The 20,194-nt window shown below is 43.4% G+C and overlaps 1 protein-coding gene across 3 annotated transcripts in view; it reads left to right on the top strand.

Moving 5' to 3' along the window:
• PHF2 (PHD finger protein 2) overlaps window positions 1-20,194 on the top strand; it is an 85,530-nt gene that overhangs the window by 36,506 nt on the left and 28,830 nt on the right. For all 3 annotated transcript variants that reach the window (XM_065074928.1, XM_065074930.1, XM_065074929.1), the window contains exons 2-7: window positions 4,958-5,043; window positions 9,888-10,002; window positions 12,776-12,936; window positions 15,165-15,306; window positions 18,160-18,346; window positions 18,855-19,017. In XM_065074928.1, the coding sequence (XP_064931000.1) occupies window positions 4,958-5,043; window positions 9,888-10,002; window positions 12,776-12,936; window positions 15,165-15,306; window positions 18,160-18,346; window positions 18,855-19,017 (854 nt within the window). The remainder of the gene's footprint in view (window positions 1-4,957; window positions 5,044-9,887; window positions 10,003-12,775; window positions 12,937-15,164; window positions 15,307-18,159; window positions 18,347-18,854; window positions 19,018-20,194) is intronic.

The following is a 20,194-nucleotide window of genomic DNA, read 5'->3' as shown; positions in this document are numbered from 1 at the left end:
CTGCATCCCCGGTGTCCTGCATCCTCGGTGTCCAGCATCCCCGGTGTCCTGCATCCCCGGTGTCCTGCATCCCTGGCGTCCTGCATCCTCAGTGTCCAGCATCCTCAGTGTCCAGCATCCCCGGTGTCCTGCATCCCCGGCATCCTGCATCCCCAGCATCCTGCATCCCCAGCATCCTGCATCCCGAGCATCCTGCATCCCCAGCGTCCTGCATCCCCAGTGTCCTCCATCCCCAGTGTCCTCCATCCCCAGCGCCCTGCATCCCTGGCATCCTGCATCCCCGGTGTCCTGCATCCCCAGCATACTGCATCCTCGCCCCTGCAGCAGCTGCATCCTCGGTTCCCAGCTGGCCCATGGCGGCTGCAGCCTCTCATGCATTAACACCGATGGGACAGTGAGTGTGAGGCCTTGCAGGACATCTGGGGAGAGTTTTCTTTCCTTGTTTTGTTATCCTTCACCAAGTGAAAGTTTTCTCCTTTTGCTTTGTGAACCTGATGCTTTCCTCAAGATGAACCTGTTTGGTCAAATGTCTTATCACATACTTAAAAAGCAGCAGCTGGAGAGAATTCAGAGACAGTGAGGGACATCCCTGAGTACCTGGTCCGAGGACATCTGCTTTATACCTGTGCACACCTCCAAACATGAAATTGCCTGTGTCCTCGCTGTGGAACAGGAGGTGTTTAACCATCTCTTGCACAGACCTAAACGCTGCACCGCTTGACTTATGAGTTCTCACAGTGGAGTGGGATCTTGCTGGAATGTCAGCAGACTGTTGTGGGGTGTCTGTGGGTTTTGTGAAATGGATTCTTGGGGTGCTGGTACAAATGAAGCAAATAAATCTGCTCCTGGTGTTGTTGAGGCTGCTTCCAGCTCAGCCTCCTGCTGCCCGGCCCACTGCTCCCTGCCCACCCTGCCTGTCGGTTCCTCTGCTCAGCCTCTTCTGTCCGGTTTTATCTCAGTGGCGGATCTCAATAATCACACAACAGTGCTACTGAGACCTTTTTCCAGTTCTTCTGCACCGATGGCAGCGCATCCTGGGCTTGTATTGACAGCTGAACGCGGGACGGTCGCTGGGCTGTTCCCTGGCGCAGCCTGTGATCCGCTCAGCCCCTTTCATCCGTGCGGGGGGTCCAGCGCTTGGCTCCAGCCTTTTTTGTGTGTTTGTGTTTCTCTCAGGCAAATGCGTCTGAAAAAAGAAACCGGAGGGATCGAAGTGGAGTGTTCTCATGAAAAAAAATAATAGAAGCAAAACACAAAGCACCGTTTGTGCTTGAATTTGGGGGGTGAGGGGAAGGACAGCACTGTTCAGCTGCTATAGATGACTTGATTTTCTTCAGCTGGAGAAATGCTTTGATTCTATTCTATTGTTAATTAACCAACCTGAGAAAAAGTATGCTTGTAAATTAGGCAGGAGACTGCTTCAGGACTCTGCTGCGTTCTGCCAGCCTCTGGTTCTCACAGGTGTAAATGCTCCGGACACCAGCCCAAGGGCAGGTCAGGGCTGCGGGGCTGGTGGCCCCGGCTACTGAAACCTTGCCCTGTAAAACCAATACAGTCAGCAAGAAATGCTCGTTCCTCTTCTGGCAGGAGTGCTCTTGTTGTCTCTGTCGGGCTGTCTTGAACTATGGAAATTCAGTTTGGTATGCCTGTGTTGACATGGAAACCTCCAAACAGTTCTGCTGGTGGAAATACCTGACTGTTTGCATTGAGAAAAGGGGCACAGACTGGAACTGGGTCAGATTTTGGTCAAAGACCTGAGGCATTTCAGGAGGCTGAGCTCTTGGGTAGTCTGTGCTCGCAGTTCCACAGACGGTGAGGACAGCAGCTTCTGCTTACGAGTAGCTGTAAATGGCCAAACCTTATTTCAAAAGCCATGTTGTAGCTGGAAAAGCTGACTGCATCTTTTAGAGGACCGTTTGCGTTTGAGGTCAGATATTTTTACTTTTCCATTTTGTTCTAGTTAAATATTTTTACTTGCTCTCAGAACAATAGATCCCACCACACTGAAGCCTTCGCCCAGCGCAGCAGCTTTCTGTACCTCCTCCCATAGCAATCCATGCAGCACCCAAGGGTCTCATCTCCTTAGTTTAGCTAAATATAGACTTTTCAAGCCCTAGTGTAGAGCCTAATCCATACCTTTACTAAGCTTAACAAACTGAATCCAGTGGCATAAGCAGTTGATGCAGCTTTATGTGTAGAGGAATCCTCGCCATTCTCTTACGCTTCCTCTAATCTGCTGGGGTTTGTTTAAATTTTTGGCTGCTTAATCTGGTATTTTGCTGCCTGTACGTATTTGACTCTGAGGACTGGATCGCTGTGATGATTTTTCCTGTCTGCAAACCTACTCTTCAGTTCTCCATGCTGTCTGCCCAGGGAGACCAAGTTATTTTATGTATTTTCAAGTAGCTATTTAATTTAAAAAACAAACAAGCCAAAAAAAAAAAAACCCTAAGAAAAACAACAGCCAAATCTGTAGTTGCTTTTACATGATTCAGAACTTATGTCCTGTTTACCAACCTGTTCTGAGGCTGAACTCACAAAAACGAGCGTTTCTCTGGCTTTGGTTGCAGAGCTTCTCTCACCATGTACTTTGGTTTGGAGGGAGCTGGGGCCCATCCACAAACTGGCGGCTGCAACAGGATGAAAATATTGAGAATATCCACTAAGGTTTCTGGCAGAATCTTATTTTGACAAAACATTTCGGATGGCTATAAAAAAAAGAGTTGTTTCCCTATCTTAGCTAGTTTGGCTTTTCCCGGTGTGGTTGCAGTCTCAGTGCGGGGTTTGTTGGTGCATTTTTCTAAAAGCAAGTAGATGTGTGGTTTGCAATTCTGACGCGTGCGGTGACGTGTCCCTGTGTGCCTGGGATTCAGAAGTGGTTCCAAACCCCCCTTTATCAACAGAGAGGGTCAGAGTGTATTTTAACAGTCCTCCTGCCCCAAGCATGCACATGTGTGCTCACATATACCGTGTGTGCTCATGTACACCGTGTGCACATATACACGGAATCACAGAATGTCAGGGACTGGAAGGGCCCTGGAAAGCTCATGCAGTGCAATCCCCCCATGGAGCAGGAACACCCAGATGAGGTTACACAGGAAGGTGTCCAGGCGGGTTGGAATGTCTGCACAGAAGGAGACTCCACAACCCCCCTGGGCAGCCTGGGCCAGGCTCTGCCACCCTCACCAGGAACAAGTTTCTTCTCAAATTTCAGTGGAACCTCCTGTGTTCCAGTTTGCACCCATTGCCCCTTGTCCTGTCACTGGTTGTCACTGAGAAGAGCCTGGCTCCATCCTCCTGACACTCCCCCTTTCCATATTGATCCCCAGGAATGAGTCCCCCCTCAGTCTCCTCTTGTCCAGCTCCAGAGCCCCAGCTCCCTCAGCCTTTCCTCATAAGGCACAGCATACAGGACCCTCCTGCATCTGAACCATCGCATGTAGTAATTACCGCTGTGTCCAACCTACACAGCTATCTCTAGTTACTTAACTTTTTTGTAATCTAGGAGACTTTTATTGTCTTAAAGAGCTCGAACACAGTAAAAATGGTTTGAGAGATTCTGTCAGTCACTTGATGGACTGACCCAGCCTGTTGCCTGTGGGAGAGCAGCAAACATCCTCCTCTCTGCTTCCCGTGGTCAGAACCAGCAGCTAAAAACTCTGAATTTGTGTTCCTGCTCTAATCGCCGCTTTGCAGGGCTGGTGGGGTGCAAGGAGGCTGAACGCTCCCCCACCATGGAGATGGCATTGCCACAACACGTGCCCAGACCCTTTTTCAGGCAGAGGAGATATGTTTTGGTGTTTTCTGCTAACTGGAGAACGCCGAGGTGTTCCTGCTCCGGCGGGGGGATTGGACTGGATGATCCTCCGAGGTCGCTTCCAGCTCCTAATGTTCTGTGATTCTGTGAGGAGGCATTTCAGGCTGCAGAGCAGAGAAACTCCCTGAGTGTTCTTATCGCGGTGTGATCTGGCCTTGTTTGCGCAGGTGGTTGCGGTGGAGCTGCCGTTGTTGCCTCTCGCGGATCCCCTTGCCCAGCCGAGCTCTGCTGGAGCCGCGGCACGAGGCTGTATCGCAGCACCCACCTGAAACTCTCATTTCTGTGCTCGAACCCGCCCCGCAGCCTGGGCCGCCTCCGAGCGAGCGAGCAGGAGCAGAACCCTGTTTGATTTTCCTCTGGCGGCAGGAGCAGTGCTGTTCTGGAGTTCGATTGCTCGATGCTTCGACTGCGCAGCAACTTCTTATCTCAGGCACTTCATTCCTAAGCAGCTCAGTTGTGTTTTGCCGCGGTGCCGTGTTCTGCCGCTGGATCGCGTTCCCCGGCATGCCCACAGGCTGCCCCGCATCCTTACTTATGTGGTGCCATCCCCAATAACCTCGGTGGGTGTTCTCAGCAGCTGCCAGGATACAACCCGTCTTCTTGGCAGCCAGAAGTGCTGTGAGCTATACGTCCTCTTTTTCCTCCTTATCTTTGTATATTGTACTGGAGGTGGAACCTATAGAAGTTTTGCATATGGTGTACCTTGCCAAGATTGCTCTGGTACCTAGCAGCTGTCCATACATGCTTGGTAAAGAAGATGTGTTTTGTTAATTAGGTTTATGCGGGATGGTGCTTGGAGAACTCTATGTAGATACAAAATGGTATCTCTAGGAAAAAAATAATAATTAAAAAAAACCTTTGGAACCCTTTGCCACATTTAATGGAGGTTCACAGTGTATTGGGCCTCTGAATAATAATACCTTTTTTAGCATCACATCAGGAATGCAGGCTGCAAAAAATCCAGTCTGACTGTACCAGTGTGAAAAGCACCTAAGCTGTGTTTTGATATAGCTGTTAGCAGCCAGCATAGCTGCCTAGCAAATGCACAGCTCATTGGAGTTTGGGTTTTTTCATTATTAATTGCATGCTTGCATGTTGGGAGGCGGACTCAAGCTAATATCTTACCTTCATGTGTTCCAGCTGTGTGGGTGTTGAAGAAGATGAGGCACCAGATATCGACATCTACCATTGTCCAAATTGTGAGAAAACCCACGGAAAGTCTACTTGTAAGTATACCTGCACCGCTGGTCCTCAGATACAAAGCAGATTCTGTCTGCTTAAACAAAAGAAGCTGCTTTATTTCGTTCCTACAAAAAGGCACACCTAAATATCTCGTGTGTTAAAAATTCCATCCCAGTCTCAGCAATAGAAACAACGCACGGAATTAAGAATTGTGAAGACACTTAGTACTGTGGGTTATAAGTATAGAAGTATCCTACAAAGACAGCTAGTTCTAATGCAGTGAGTTTTGGAAACTAGATGGTGGGTTTTGCCTTTGAATGAGAAGAGTAAGAACCAGTATGTTATGCTTGGCCTGGATATAAAACTGTAGTGATTTCAGCGGCAGGCAAAATTGTAGGATGTACTGAGGGTGCCAATTCTTGCAGTTCTTTCACAGGAAAAGTTCTCCTGAGTAAAAGTGACAGTTGATCTCAGTGGGACTTTTGTCTGGGAAAGAACTGTAGGATGTGTTTGTTTTGGTCAGATTAATTCACAAATTCTTTCTTTTATACAATGGGGGGAAAAAAGAAAATAAACAAATGGCTGTAAAAAATTAAAAGCTTTACTTAAAAGCCATTTCTTGTAAATAAGCAGCAATGATGTGGAGGTTCTGACTGCTTTGCAACCTTGCAGCAGCACACAGGGGAAGAGCACTGTGCTCCTCTCCCCTGTTTGTGTTCCCTTTTCAGTGAGACAGAAGGGATGGCTGCAAACTGACATCTGTCATGTTGAAATTCAGTAATTTTAAAAACAAGCAATTATTTCTGCACTGCTTGAAGAGTTAAAGTTTTAAAGAATTCTGCGGAAAGGGGAGGGATCTGAAATGTTCGTTTTGCGAACAAAAATTGGAATCATTTTTCTTCTGTGACTTTTTCAAAATCAAGTGTGAACTGGAAACCTGAATGACCTGCGGCTGTTCCTGTCTCCCAGCTGGTCTGCAGGCAACTTTGGCCCAAGCAGGGCACCCACAAACTGGGCAAGCTGGAAAAAACCTCTCGGGGGGCTGGTTCTGAAAGACTTAACAAGATCAACATGTCCCCACAAAATGTTTTGCTTTAAAAGAGTCAGCCTTTCTAACGTTTTGTTGGAAGATTTCTGACAAACACACTGGAAATGGGTCAAACAAATAACTGCAAATCATCTTAAAGTGAACAATTAGGTATTTGAATGGGTGGTGTTGAAAAGGGGGGTCTGACTGCAGACCTGGCGCGGGAGTTTTAGCCTCTTTGAGTTTTGTATGACATTGAGATGTGGCTGATGCTTTGATTTCTTCCACTTTGCTTTGCATTATGAATGATGAAAGCCATCTACGTTTCAGTGTGAGGGGAAAAAAATCAGACAGAAGCAGCAAAAGTCTATAATCAGGAATTAAATATCAATTCTATAAAAACGGTGGTGCATAATCTTAGAATTCAAGAAATGGCAGGTTTGATCAAAATATTACAAGTCTAACAGTTACGATGAAGAGAGTTGAATAGACAAAAGTCTTCTGATGTTTCAATAATGGTTTTGGCTATCCAGTTCTTTTTATTCAAATAAAAACGCGACTTGGCAGTACCTCCCTGAGTCTGCATCCTGCAGCCCGGCAGAAAGTGCTTCTTTCTGGTCTTACCGGTGTCTGGGGTTGTTGGTGTGGCAGGAATACAGACAAGGACAGAATACAGAACATGAGATCACTCTGCGGTACGGCAATGCGACTGTGTTTCCTCCCTTCCAACGCATTACAGAAAGTCGAATGACCTACAAGACCCAGCATCAAAGCAGTTGAGCGTAAAAATTCCAGGAATATTTAAATGTTAGTTATTGAGAGCCTTACCTTGAGTTTTGGTGCAGTGCAAGATCACAGGTTCTTAAGCTGCACAACCATTTTCACCATTAACTCGTAGAATGGTGGATGAGGTTGAAAACCGAGGCTGTGATCCTGCAGCCCCTCCTTGCGGAGCGCAATAGGCCGGGAGAGTTTAAAATAAAACCCCAAACCAAAATGATTAGAAGGCGACAGGAACAGCTTGGCTTAATGCGTTCATGCTGTCGGGGCGTCCTGCTGCGCCGCGCTGGGCTCCGCGGGGATTTCTGGGAGGTGATTGCTTCCATTTGTCCACAAACTGTTAAAATAGACATTTAAACCAGTTATCCAGCAGTATCAGTTTTGTATTAAACAACTAAGTGTTGTTCCAGAGCCAGTGGTTCACTAGTAGGATTTAATTATTGCAAGATTAGCAAAGGGAAACACAGACACCAATTGTCCGTTTTGTAACTCGTCTGGATTTAAAAATATACGTGTTTTTCTGGAGCACACATTCCGCAATATATGTTTTCCAGATGTCAAATTTAAAAATAATTTTCCTCTTCTTACATTTTTCCACTTTACCAGTGTGGCTTAGTGGCTACTATTTCAGAAGATTGTTTCCTGTCATATGACATTTTAAGCCATTTCGGTTTAATGACATTTGTAGGGACTCCTCGTTGGGAAAAATTATATACATTCATACAAAATTTTCTGACATCATTTAAATAAAATGTGAATGCTTTGTTTAGGCAGACTTGACTCATTTTCGTAACACAATCTAGAATGTTCAGTGTGATTGCTGTCTCTTGTAGCAGTGAAAATGAGGAGGAATTCTTTGGAGTCAGTGAAGCTACATAGATGCAAGCAAACCAAAGTCAGGCTGAAAGCAGTTTTAACTAGTTACAATCTTTAATATAAATAGAGAACTAACAAAGTGTTTCTAGGTATCTCTTCTTCATGAATACATTTGAAATAATATAAGTGTGTATTTGAAGTCTAGAATTATCCATCTTGAGATACAGTTTTCGCAAAAATATATTCCCTTTTTCTGTAGAAGGAGCGGGTTATGTTTTCCAAAGGTCAAATTCGATCAGAAAATTCTGCAGAAAAAGAAATCTGTAGTCATTTAAGAAAAAGTCGCCTTTCTGGCCAACGCTGTTGCGTATGTTAATGGGCCTTTAATCCTTACTGTGTTGTTCGTGGTAAAGACAGAATGGCTGAAAATGGGCCAAGTGTCGGTTGTTTGGTGCAGTATAACGCACTACGGCAGCCGGCCTGTGAGACGGCACCTCCTGGGGAGCGACTTTGGTGCCTCTGCCTGAGAGGTGGGTGTGAGAGGTGGATGGAGGTGGGAGGTGAATGACACGAGGAGGTGGACGGTGTGCGAGGTGACACCGGCCGGTGCTCGGTGCCGAGGGAAAGAGCTCCCCGGTGCTTCTTGAAGAGTTGCAGTGAATTTCTTAATTCAGCACTGATTTGCCGCTTTTATTTCTCAATGCTCTGTGCTATCTGAAGTGTAATAAAAGAACATGCTAATATGATAAGCTCTTTAATTTGCAGCGTGGCAAGTGACACCTGTTTCCCCAGGACTCACGCTAAGAGTCCCAGTGTTGGTTGGGATCAGCCGAGAGGGGGAGGAGGCCGTCGTTGGGAAGGGGAGGAAGGATTGGCATTCATGTAGGGCTTGTTTCCTTTGTTAGCAGGAGCGCTGAATTAATACACTAAGCCTGAGAGTCATTAAGATAAAGAACTAGCAGCTTTAATGAATATATCCAGCTAGGCTGGAGAGCCGCATGGAACTAATAAAACCAACATGCTTTGTGCAAAACCTGGGGTGGATTCCTTGGGAGATGTCTTTACTTGAGTTAATCCAGGGCTCTGGTCGGGAAAACAAAGTTAGCATTTTCCGAACCTCATGTCATGTGGCCTCCAGATTCCTTTCTTAATAAAAAACTACGTGGGTTTCTGTATGTGCATGTGCAAAGAGCAAGGAAATAGTGCCGTCTGCGCACGGTTACTGCGGGCTCTGGCTCCTTCCCTGGCTGTTTCGAACAGTAAGAAAAGCATAAGAGATCGTGATTTTGAGTTAAATACTGAGTTTTATTGTGTAAAACAAGCGTGGAATATAAAAGAAAGTTGTGACATATGAAAATTGTGCTAACAGAGTCTTGAAATTGAATGAATATGCACTTGGGACCGAAACAATTTGCTATGAAAATGAGCATGTCCGGACAGACTATGGAAGTAGGAACCGCTGGGAGAGATAGTGCTGACTAGAAGAAAAAGCTGGACCAGTTTTTCTTGCTCTGTGTTATCTGGCTGTCGAAGAGGCAAGGCAGAACTACATTGACATTTGACTGACTTATTGGAGCTTATTCCAGCTGACCCTTTTTTCATGATGAGCTTCCCTGTGTGTCTCACCGCTGGGAGCACAGTCGTGGGGCCTTCAGTCTGCTGCCACTGACTTAAGGCCTAGGCCTGGCTCACCTTTCCAAGCCTAGGTATAAGAGGAGTTCTAAAAATGGCGCTTATGGTGCCCTCGTGTATTTGTTTTTTCCTTTTCTCTGCATGCTGCTGTGTGCAGGGTATAATTCAAAGCCCGTCAAAACTGATGTCAAATCTGCCACTGTGGGGCAGACCTTTAGACTAAAGTAATTAATGATAAATACATCCATAAAGATCTATACTGTATATTGAGGTGGCAGAAAAGTGGCTTCCTAAGGGTTTTATGATAAGGATTAAGTGTGTAGTCTGGCAAGTACAAAACGTCCAGAGCCTGTGTTTGCATAAAGCCTGCGGTAGCTGCGCAGCTCAGCAATTATCCGTCTGGTTGCCCTTATGTTACAAAGCGAACACTGTTCAGTGTGTAATAGATCTTCAGGCTACAGTATAATTGTCTAATGGTGAATTGAGAGCAATATTAAAATTTGCAGTGCAGCATAGTGGGGGGTTCCCTCTTCTCTGCTCGTGTAAGAAATGAAATGATTTGTCCTTCCTTCAAATGTCTTAATAGTTATCTTCTACTTGACATAAGCTACTGTGCAATTCATTATTTTTCAGTGAAAAAGAAACGAAATTGGCATAAACACGATACTGGACAGACAACAGAGGTGAAACCTGTACAGAACGGGAGCCAAGTCTTTATAAAGGAACTTCGAAGTCGTACTTTTCCAAGGTAGGTGGACAGGGCTGTGGTGGTAAAGCACGTATGTATAGCCAGTTCCCTGGGAAGCTGATGATGATCCTTGCTGAAAATGTTATATAGTACAAAGTATGAAGTTTAAATGAGTGCTGTTTTATTGTAGATATCCCAGGCTCTTCCCTTTTTTATATTTGTGCAGCCATATTAAAATCTGCTTTTGATTGAGCCCAGCTCCAAAATGCGAATGGTTTTGCTGAAGTCTGTCTCCATCTTGAAAAGAAGAACAATGACATCCTCAGTTGCTGCAGTGACAAAGGCTCTCTTATTTGGGGTAATGAATAGTGCTAATTGTTAGGTGAGATGTTCCACACTTTATTAGGCTGTTCACAGCTGTTTGTAAGAGTGATGGTTTTCTTCTGGTTCTTTAATGTAAGGTCTTAGCCAAATAAATCCTTAATTATTAATGACTAATTATTTTAGAAGGATCCTTGGAGACTGGTAAAGCGTACTTGGTAAACACAAAACTTCTTTCTTTTTATGGGGAATTTAATTTCACATTTAATTTCAGATACTGGTCTTAGGCCGGTTAAGGAAGAGGCTGTGAATACCTCTGCAAAGTTTTTGCAGCACTTACAGATGTGTTTCACTGCACTCAGCACTCAGTATTTTCACTTGCTTGGCTATTTTTATTTGAGCCTTTTAGATTTTTGTCTTTTTTTATTTTATTTTATTTTACGTAAAGCAGTTTCATAGGTTGCAAAGCTAATTTCTTAAAAAAGGGTTAAGGCCTAGGCAAAATGATTTTGGTAACCTCAAATGGCCTCTGAGGCTGCACTCACATATGCAATATCTGAGTCACTCCCAAATTGTAAAAAAAGAATTAAAACGGACCTCCATTTTTTTTTTTTGTTTTGTTTCCCACATAAATATGCACATAAGAAAATATTGCTGCCAGATTAAAGTTTCTGAGAAAGAAGGGTCTGTAGCCAAAAGGAGTGCCTGTAGTATTCAGGCCTCTGACATCTACAGTCGTACCAATAGTAAAACTCTTATGAAGAAAAGGAATGAAATCTGCAGATGTTCACAGAACAAAACCCAACACTCATCAACTATAATGTGATGAACAGAAAAATGGGGTCTGAGTCTAAAGACAGAAGCGTCATTGCTGATTCACAGCACATGGTAGTAAATTATAACCCACAGTTAGTCCCTTGGTGAGGCTTGGATCAAAAGGGACAGCGAAAAGAGCAAAAAGGCAAAAACTGTAATTCATGTCATACCGCTTCAGAATATTTAATACCAAAATAGCGTTAGAGTAGTAATAGCAGTAGTAATTATAATTAAATTTATGGTTCAGGTACTTCAGTCTAGGTGCCAGAGTCTCCATTTTGGCAGCACCGTCACTAGCTGCTCTGGTACTGATCTCTCTTTACGACTGTGTGTACATTTCTGTGGCACATATAGAAGCAAATCAGACTTAAACAAGTACGTGAGATATGTATATGGATGATGTAAAGTAAGTGCAGGGGTTTAGTGTTAAATCACGGTTTGCTTCTTGCTCCTTAAAATCTCCAGCCTCGTTCTTTGTACATTGCTGGTGTACAGTACTGGTGCTCACATAAATAAGGAATGCTGCTTTTAATTATTAATTAAATTTGGCTCCTGATTAGCCATTGCTGATTTACTGTGGCTGGGGTGATCTGGAAATATACTGGGCTTCTACAGCTTATCCCTATTTACATCTGGCTATCTTGTTTTCCCGAGGGCTCAAACCCTGACGGGGCTTTCTCAGCAGGCCCAGGGCGAGGGGTTACCCCAACGTGGTGGGTTGAAAGCAGGACCCCCCCACAGCAAAGGTTGTGGGGCAACCCCTTAATTAAAGGCTGTGGGGGCTCTGCCACAGGTTGGGTGTCATGGGTGGCAAAAGTGGCAGGGCCGGAGGGTGCGGCCGCCATGACGGCACTTGTGGCCTCATCCCCTTTCCCGCCAGTTTTTGGTGCTGCACGAAGCCGTGAGCTGTAGTTCAGAACTGCTGCAGGAGAGGGCAGTCATGTGTTAGCCTTACCCGCTCAGGGAGAGAGTGCTTTTTTGGGTGAACACTCAAAGTTTTGCTATTCCCCCCAGCGGCAGCCATGGCCCCGGCCTGCCGGATGGTTCTGGAGCCCAGGTGACAAACACATGGCAGCACGGTGCTTTTGGGACTGCTGGTTGTTCATATACAGTCACTTTTCACCCTGAATTCAAAGCATTTTACTCTCGAAAAGAGGTGGAAATCTGACTTGAATTTCCCTTGGGAGTTGTCAGTGCAAATAGCTGCTCTTCTGATGAAGCTGCCCTTTCCTTAGTGCTTTTGATGCCCTCCCAGTGACTTGAAAATAATTTGCAGAGTATTTCCTGAACAATTTATTTGACCACTTAAAAATTATTTACGAAGTATTTTCTGGACAATTTATTTGAGACTATGTAGTGGTTTTAATCTTGCCTTCTTTATAGGGGAATATTAAACACTTATTTCTTTAACACTGGTAACTCAACAGATCCCTATAGCTGAGGAAAATGGTCTTTCTCCATAAGCTGTTGTTTTAGGAGTTTTGAGTAGTTGGTGCCTGAGGCTTGAGCGAATCGATTCCAGACAATTTTCTTGTGCCCTGTGTGCTTTGCAAAAATGGCTTTTTGGCTTTTGTGTTATGCACCTACTTTGCCTATACTTGCTTATTCGTAACATTCCCTTTCAGTATTGCAATGCAGAAGATGCCAGACTCCGCGTGGAAGCACCTCACCATTGAACCTGTGTTTCCTTTTTCAGTGCTGAAGATATAGTCGTGAAAGTGCCAGGCAACCAACTAACAACAGAGTATTTGGAAGAAAATGGCTTTTCAGAGCCCATCCTTGTCCCAAAGAAGGACGGCCTGGGTTTGTCTGTACCCGCACCCACCTTCTACGTCAGCGATGTTGAAAACTACGTTGGTGGGTATCTGGCAAGCAGGTGGCATGGTACTGGTTAGAACTCAGCTGCTTTTTAAGAAAAATTTCTTTTTGTGGTATAAAAAATTGTGAAATATATTCTAAAATGCTGACCATGTCTTGGGCTATGATGACATCAATACTTGTTATGTAGTGGTAGCTTGTAATTAGCAATTAATATGCTCCTGTTTCTTGTACCAACTTGTGGATCTTACAGTGAGCCTGAGCCAGACTGCACTGTACTCTGCAGCACTGCATTAAAAGAAACAGTTACAGTAATATTAAGAAATTGTTTCTTTAGGCCAGGCCTTAATTGATTTCTGCCATCTCGCTTTGTATGGAAGGAATTATTATACTAGACTGAGACTCCCAGTCTGCAAAGGCAATCCGTTTCTTAGCACTGGTGTCAGTGAGAGCTGTTTTCATTGCTTCTGGTCATTTGGATTCGTGTTGGCATCCTCCTGTCTCCACCGTGCGCAGGGGATTGTACTGCATCTTCTTTCCAGTCATCACGTCATCCCACCTCGGAAGACCTGCCTTGGCTGGGAGCCGTGGAAGCGCTCTGAAGTCACTTGTCTCCACGTCCTTCTCCCTTTAGCACTTGTGATCTTGTCTCTTGGCCTCTGTCGCTCCGTCCTTCCTCTGGGTCACTTTCTGTCCGATTCTCTCTCCTTCTGGCAAGGCATCGTCCTTTTGGAGCCAGGGCTCCAGCTCCAATGTGTCTGTGTGTGTGTCGTGGTCACTTATCTCCTCACGCAGACTGCCAGTCCTCCTGCACGCTCCTCACCAGGCCATTGACTGCTCCCCAAACTGGAGGGTGCTGTCACCAGCCGTGGGTGTTCTCGACTGTATCTATTGCTTATGCAGTGGTGTGTGAAGTGTGATAACCCTGAATAGAGCAGAATTCAAGATCCCTGATTTTGTTGTTCTCTCCATCCCACTGCTTCTACAGGAAACATATTTTCCTTGACCATCTGCTACACTTAGCAGAATTTCACCTAGGTGCTCCTTCTGCTTTCTCTCAGCCTTTAGCTGAAATAATCCACCCTACCAACAAAACAGTTTGTGAAGAGCTGGAGGGAAGAGCATGGGTTGCTCAGTATGTATCTGGCACCAGATTTGAAAGTGAACGGAACAAATACATGTGGGTCTGACCTCCATGGGCTTAGTTCACTTGATTTCCCAGGCAGGGATTTATCTCGCTGTTCTGTAGTTTATTACATCAGGCCTAGAACTTCTTTTAGAAAACAATCCAAAGTAAGTGACAGAGGACAAAACACCACAATTGAGGCTGCCAAACACATCATTACTGTGCTGGCATTTCATGAAAAAGTAAAAAATTGATTTTTTTGTTTCCTTTTCTAATGTGATAAAAAGCTATGAGTGAAACACTGGGAAAAGGAAAATAAAGCCAATTAAAACTGAAGGAAAGAAGACTGGAGAGATGCCTTTTTTATTTTATTTTCAGAAAGTATAAGAGTGTGCTTAGACGTGGGCACTTTTTATAAAGCTCTGACTTTCACCATGTGTTCTCTTGTGTTAAATTCCACTAATTGGCTAATACTGTTAGCGTTAACTCTGCAGGTTTGTATCTGACAAGGTCTGTCAGAGGAAACGTGTAAGTACTTGGTACTCTAATACAGAGGGGATGGATTTTTGATAGGTGTAATTTTGCATGAAATAACAAAAAGTCACATTTTTTTGTGGCACACGTGAAATATGTTTAAAAATGGGAATTTTCCTGGAAAACTCTTCCTTGATTATAAAATATGTAAGCAATAATTTTAAATAGAACATAAGAGAACTTAAAATTTTGGAAAATCAGTTTGACAGGTGCCCTATAGTATGACACTGTCTACAATCACAAGACTTCTACAGCGTGGTAGGTAGGGCTTACTCTGCATATACAGGTGTTTTTATATAATTTCCACCACACAAATAAAATACATAATGAAATTAAATATTCAAAGTGGCTTAATCCTTTAAAGATAAAAACTACAGAAATAATCATGTCACCATTTTGTACCTATACGTTTTATGTATATACATGTTGTTTGTAGATATCTGTATATGTGTTTACGTGCATAAACAACAGGGAAGATACAAAGGCTGAGACGATCAGAAAATCAAAAGGTTGTGATGTTTCTCTAAAAGTTGATGTGCCCCCAAGCACAAAAAAGAGGGCGAGTCAGCCTGCCCTTCAATCTCTTTTTCTCTGAATTAATTTGTAGGACCAGAGAGGAGCGTTGATGTCACCGATGTCACCAAACAGAAAGACTGCAAGATGAAGCTGAAGGAATTTGTGGATTACTACTACAGTACCAACAGGAAGAGGGTCCTCAACGTCACCAACCTGGAGTTCTCGGACACGAGGTGAGGGTCCAGCCCGCCACACGGGGGGTTCGGCTGGGGGGACCGAACCTGCTCCGCTGGTTCCTCTTTAGGAACTGCTGCTTTAACCCTGGGGTGGCAGCTTCTTGCAGCTGTGACTCTCCACTGCATCACCCACGTGCAGCCAAAGCAGGGGAGTGAAAGTGCTAATTGCTGTGTGAGAAGAAGGATACACAGTGGAGCAAATGGGCCGGCATTTGTGTGGTCATTCATGCCTGGATATCACCAGCGTTCATGTGCTGTTAGCAGTCATTTATCAGAACAGGGTATTTTGATACCTTTCAGTTCTATTTTAACTCCAGTAGTATAAGTATAGTTAATTCAGTGCAACTATGTGGTAGAACATAATGATGCTCCAGGAGTGAATTCTCTGCCTTGTCCTGGTAGTGAATAATATGTTCCTAATATGATCTTAGGTACTTAGATGCAGCTTGATAAATACCAGTAAGACCAAAGAAAGGAGGACAGAGATGACCACAGGAGTGTGATAACACTGTATGTGGGAGAACATGGACATAAGGGGTCTTATTTTTTAATATTCTATGTTATTCTTCTGGTGAGATGGGAATCCTGATGGATATAAGGCAACAATGGCCTTTCTTCCCATTTAAGGTGATCTTAGAACATGGTGATGTTATCATTATACTGGTAAACAGTATTCCCTGAAAATAAAACAAACAGTTTCAGAACAAATATGAGGCCTTGGTGCTTATTTTAAAAATGTTCTTTAAGCTTCAGTGATTGTTTGCTGCTACCCTTATCTACAGTCATACTGAGTAAAGCCACATCTAAATGGAAAGTTAAATGTATTCCCAATGTGTTCATGTCTACATCTCGTTATGTGCAGTCTCTCAGAGAAAGCAAAAGTAAATACAAATAGCGCTACGCCAAAAACTGGTTTCTTCACCAGTGATCTGGTGACCTCCTGGGATCATTCTTTTTTAAAAGGTGTTGTACAGCAGCGAGCATCCTTGGTTTGAGCACATCGTATATTGCTTAGTGAAATATTCCATTTAAAGTAGTGCGGAGTGAGCCAATAGATGAGGTGTGGCCCTAGGTGTAGCATAACGTGTCACTGGATGTCCTTGGGTAAGTCTGAAATTCTGATTTTGTAATCCTGTACTGTTTTAGTTTTGGTGTTTTTGTGAGTTAAGCTGCAGTCATACGACAGCAGTTCAGAACTTTGCGGTGGGCAGCCATGGGGTGCGATGGTGCCGCTCAGCTGTAGCGATCCCTCAGTGACAGGAACCCTAACTGTTCTCCTCATGTTTATATATGTTTTATACACAGGATAACTACCTGATATAAATGACTAAGAGTTCAAGTTATTGCTCTGTGCTCTATTTAGCTGTGCTGCTATTCCATAAGTAAGCAGATGCATCTATAATGTATTGAACTTCGTGCAACTGTGCAGATCATTTTCATGGTTCTTGCAGTTTTTCTGGGTAACCGGCACTTCCCAAAGGGAAGCGTCAGAGGAGGAAAAGATTCCTTTATATACAAACACTACACAGCTGATGATGAATGCCAACATAAAAATAAAGGATGGTTGTTTTGGGGAGCATTCCATGTTAGCAAGAAGACTTCAAGTAGCCTTAAAAAAGGAAGCTGATTTACAAGCTCATTTTTTAAAAGCCATTACCTTTAGCCCTGTAGTTAGTGTTTCAGTAGGGCACACCCATTTCTGCAGAAAGCTGCTCTAGTAATTAGAGGCTTCAAAGATTACCAGTATCTTCAGCCGAGATTTTTTTAGCTTTCTGCCATTATCCCAGAATGACAGGAGGTCTTTTGTTCCGAAGGGCTGCCGGAGCTGTCACTCATACGCTGCTAATTTAGACATTAACTAGCAAATATTTTATTTCTTAACACAGACAGTGACACTTTAATTGAATGCACTGCTCCATCCTTCCCTGCCATTTCAAATGGAGCTATTGTTGTCAATGTTTGACAGTGAGCATAAATGACACACGTCAGAATTTCATTTTAGTTTGAAGTGCAGATATTCTTACTGATATGACATTTTTGAGCGCCCAACAGTGAACCTTCTGCAAATTTTAATCCAAGTTTTGGACTATTGAAATATAAAAATTAGCACATTCTGGGATGAAACACCTTTAATACTTGTTTATCATGCCACTACATCATCTTACCTGTGATTTATAGTACATATTATATCTTGAAGATAATCATAATATATAAATTATATAAATAAATATATACAATATAACCATATGCTCAATGTATATTCCTTTGTATAAATTGTATAAATAAATATTATATATGTTATATTTAAAATATATTCACATTATCAGCCACATTAGACTTTTTCCTTCTTTTGAGCTTTTGATGTGATGTAGTCAGTCTAAATAAAAAGATCACTGTGATACTCATAGTCAGATCCAGACTTATTTAGTCCTTAATTATTAATGTTATTGTTGTTAGGATTTTTAATGTGAAGCTTAACTTGTTTGAAGATTTACCAGACCATTTATGTACGAGTGCACCCATTTCTCTTCTGAAGGGGGCTGGAAAAGTGGCTGTGATAACAGCGCTGTTGGGACTAGAAAAATCCAAACAGCGTATACTTGACCATAGATACTGCTACTGAAAGAACTTAAAGGCTCGTTGCTAAGTCCTCATGTTTATAAAGCCTTTAGTCTCTGTCTGTGAACAGTTTTCACAAATTTTCCAAATGAGGAGCAGTTCCACTACCACGTAAGGAGCTGCTTCAGATCGCCATGCAAGTATCAGCGTCACGCACCGCTTTTTGTTGTGTCGGGGTCCTTGTGCTCTTTTTTAATGAGCTGATTTTTGTTTTCCATTCTCTCCGTAAAGGATGTCCAGTTTTGTAGAGCCTCCAGATATAGTTAAGAAGTTGTCCTGGGTGGAAAACTATTGGCCTGACGATGCTCTTCTGGCGAAACCCAAAGTGACCAAGTACTGCCTGATCTGTGTGAAGGACAGCTACACCGACTTCCACATCGACTCGGGGGGAGCTTCTGCCTGGTACCATGTGCTGAAGGTGAGGGGCCACGTCTTTGCGGTATATCTAGTAAAGAACTCAGTTTTACATGCCAAGACTGTCCTCAAAGACTAACTCTCAAAAATTCAGGTCTTGGGGTTTTTTTCCCAACAGTCCTGCTATTGTAAAGTCTTACGCAGAGCCTTAACTGCTCAGGGTGTGGAAGGTGTCTGTCTATTTTGGCTGTGTTAGGATTTTAATATTTGTTTAGTGCCTTCTGCACATATGTCACCTAAGGCGTGAAAGAGATTACATCCTGCTTTTGGAGCTCTAAACTATTTGTACCATCAGTCCCACAAATTGGAGCACACGTGGCCAGCTAGTGATTTGATTATTTCAGCCACTCTGTATGAAGCTGATGAGTAAATTTTATTTAAATATTGTTAAAATACATAATGTTTTTTATATATATATTTAGATAAAATATTTATGTGTGTGCATGTATCTGTGCCAGTCCAGTATTATTTGCTTTGACTGCTTGTTGCTAATTTTATATTTTCTCATTCAGGGAGAAAAGATATTTTATCTCATCAAACCAGCCTCTGCAAATATTTCTCTTTATGAACGCTGGCAATCGGCAGCAAACCACAGCGAGATGTTTTTTGCAGACCAAGTAGATAAATGTTACAAATGCACAGTGAAACAAGGACAGACGCTCTTCATTCCATCAGGTGAGCGGGCTGGTGCAGCTGAGGTTTCCTGCTCATTTTAGAGCTGCTGAAATAGCATGTCCGAAATGCTAGAGGGATGTGATTTGACAGCTTTCTCTGACAAAGTATGAAGTCTAATTCTCGATAGAAATATAATTTCATATGCTTACAACAACAGCAACAAAAAATCAGAACTGTTACCACTTTCAATATTTGCAATATTTTAGCAGCCTTTTAAAAATACTACTAGTAGTAGAGTGTTCTGCTCCTGGTCTAGCTGGGTTGCGGTAACTCATGAGTTCTCTCTCTATATCCAACCGTGACACTGGTGCTTTTTACCATCTAACAGAGAATTCACGTTTAATTACTTTCTGACCGTGACTCCCCACCAAATCCTTTTCACGGTCGTTAATTCCCTGTGACGCTGAGGACCTGTAGGTGCCTGCAGGAGTGTGAGTGCGCGTTCGTGGTTTCACACGAGGCTGGAGACCTGCGTGTCATGGATCTTTATGGGTTACTTGCTAGACTTGGGCTTTCCTTGCAGGTTAGGGATGGTGGATTTTGGGTTTCTCCATTCCTGGGAGGATTTTCAGAAGGATAGGGAAGATAGTGCAGAGTTTGAACTGAACACAGTTCTATTCCTGCCCATCCCTCACCTTCCTCTCACCATAAACCATTACTCCGTCATTTGCATTGCTGTTTCCAGCACTCCCTGTTACCTGTTGAAACTGAAATCTCTTTGGGACAGGGATTTTCTCTCGCTCTATGTGCCTTTAAACGATGTGCTGCCCACACGATCCATAATCTGAGTTGAGGCTTCCAGGTGGTGTGATTAAGTAGCAGCACCGGTGCTTGTGTTTGGGAGGCAGCAGCCACCAGTGCCATTTTTCTGTGTGTGAGTATATTCTCGCACAGAATGTTTACGCACTTGAATTTTACTTTGATTGTAAAAAGTGGCAAGTGGGTATATCTCTCATGACCATGTGTGGAGCAGATGGTGGAATAAATACTGAGCAATTTATAGAGACTGACTAATTTGAGTAGATTTTTGTATGAAAATTAATGTTTGGAATACACCTGTTCCTGACACTATAATAAAGTCGGTGTCAGGAGCTGTCATATATCTTTATGGTGATGTGCAAGCGGCTGCCATTGTGTAGCTGCCGCTTTTCACAGTAACAATGAAGTCATGTCAGCA

This window comes from Columba livia, chromosome 10 (assembly GCF_036013475.1).
Source record: "Columba livia isolate bColLiv1 breed racing homer chromosome 10, bColLiv1.pat.W.v2, whole genome shotgun sequence".
NCBI lineage: Eukaryota > Metazoa > Chordata > Aves > Columbiformes > Columbidae > Columba > Columba livia.
This window is presented reverse-complemented; position numbering and strand designations above follow the sequence as displayed.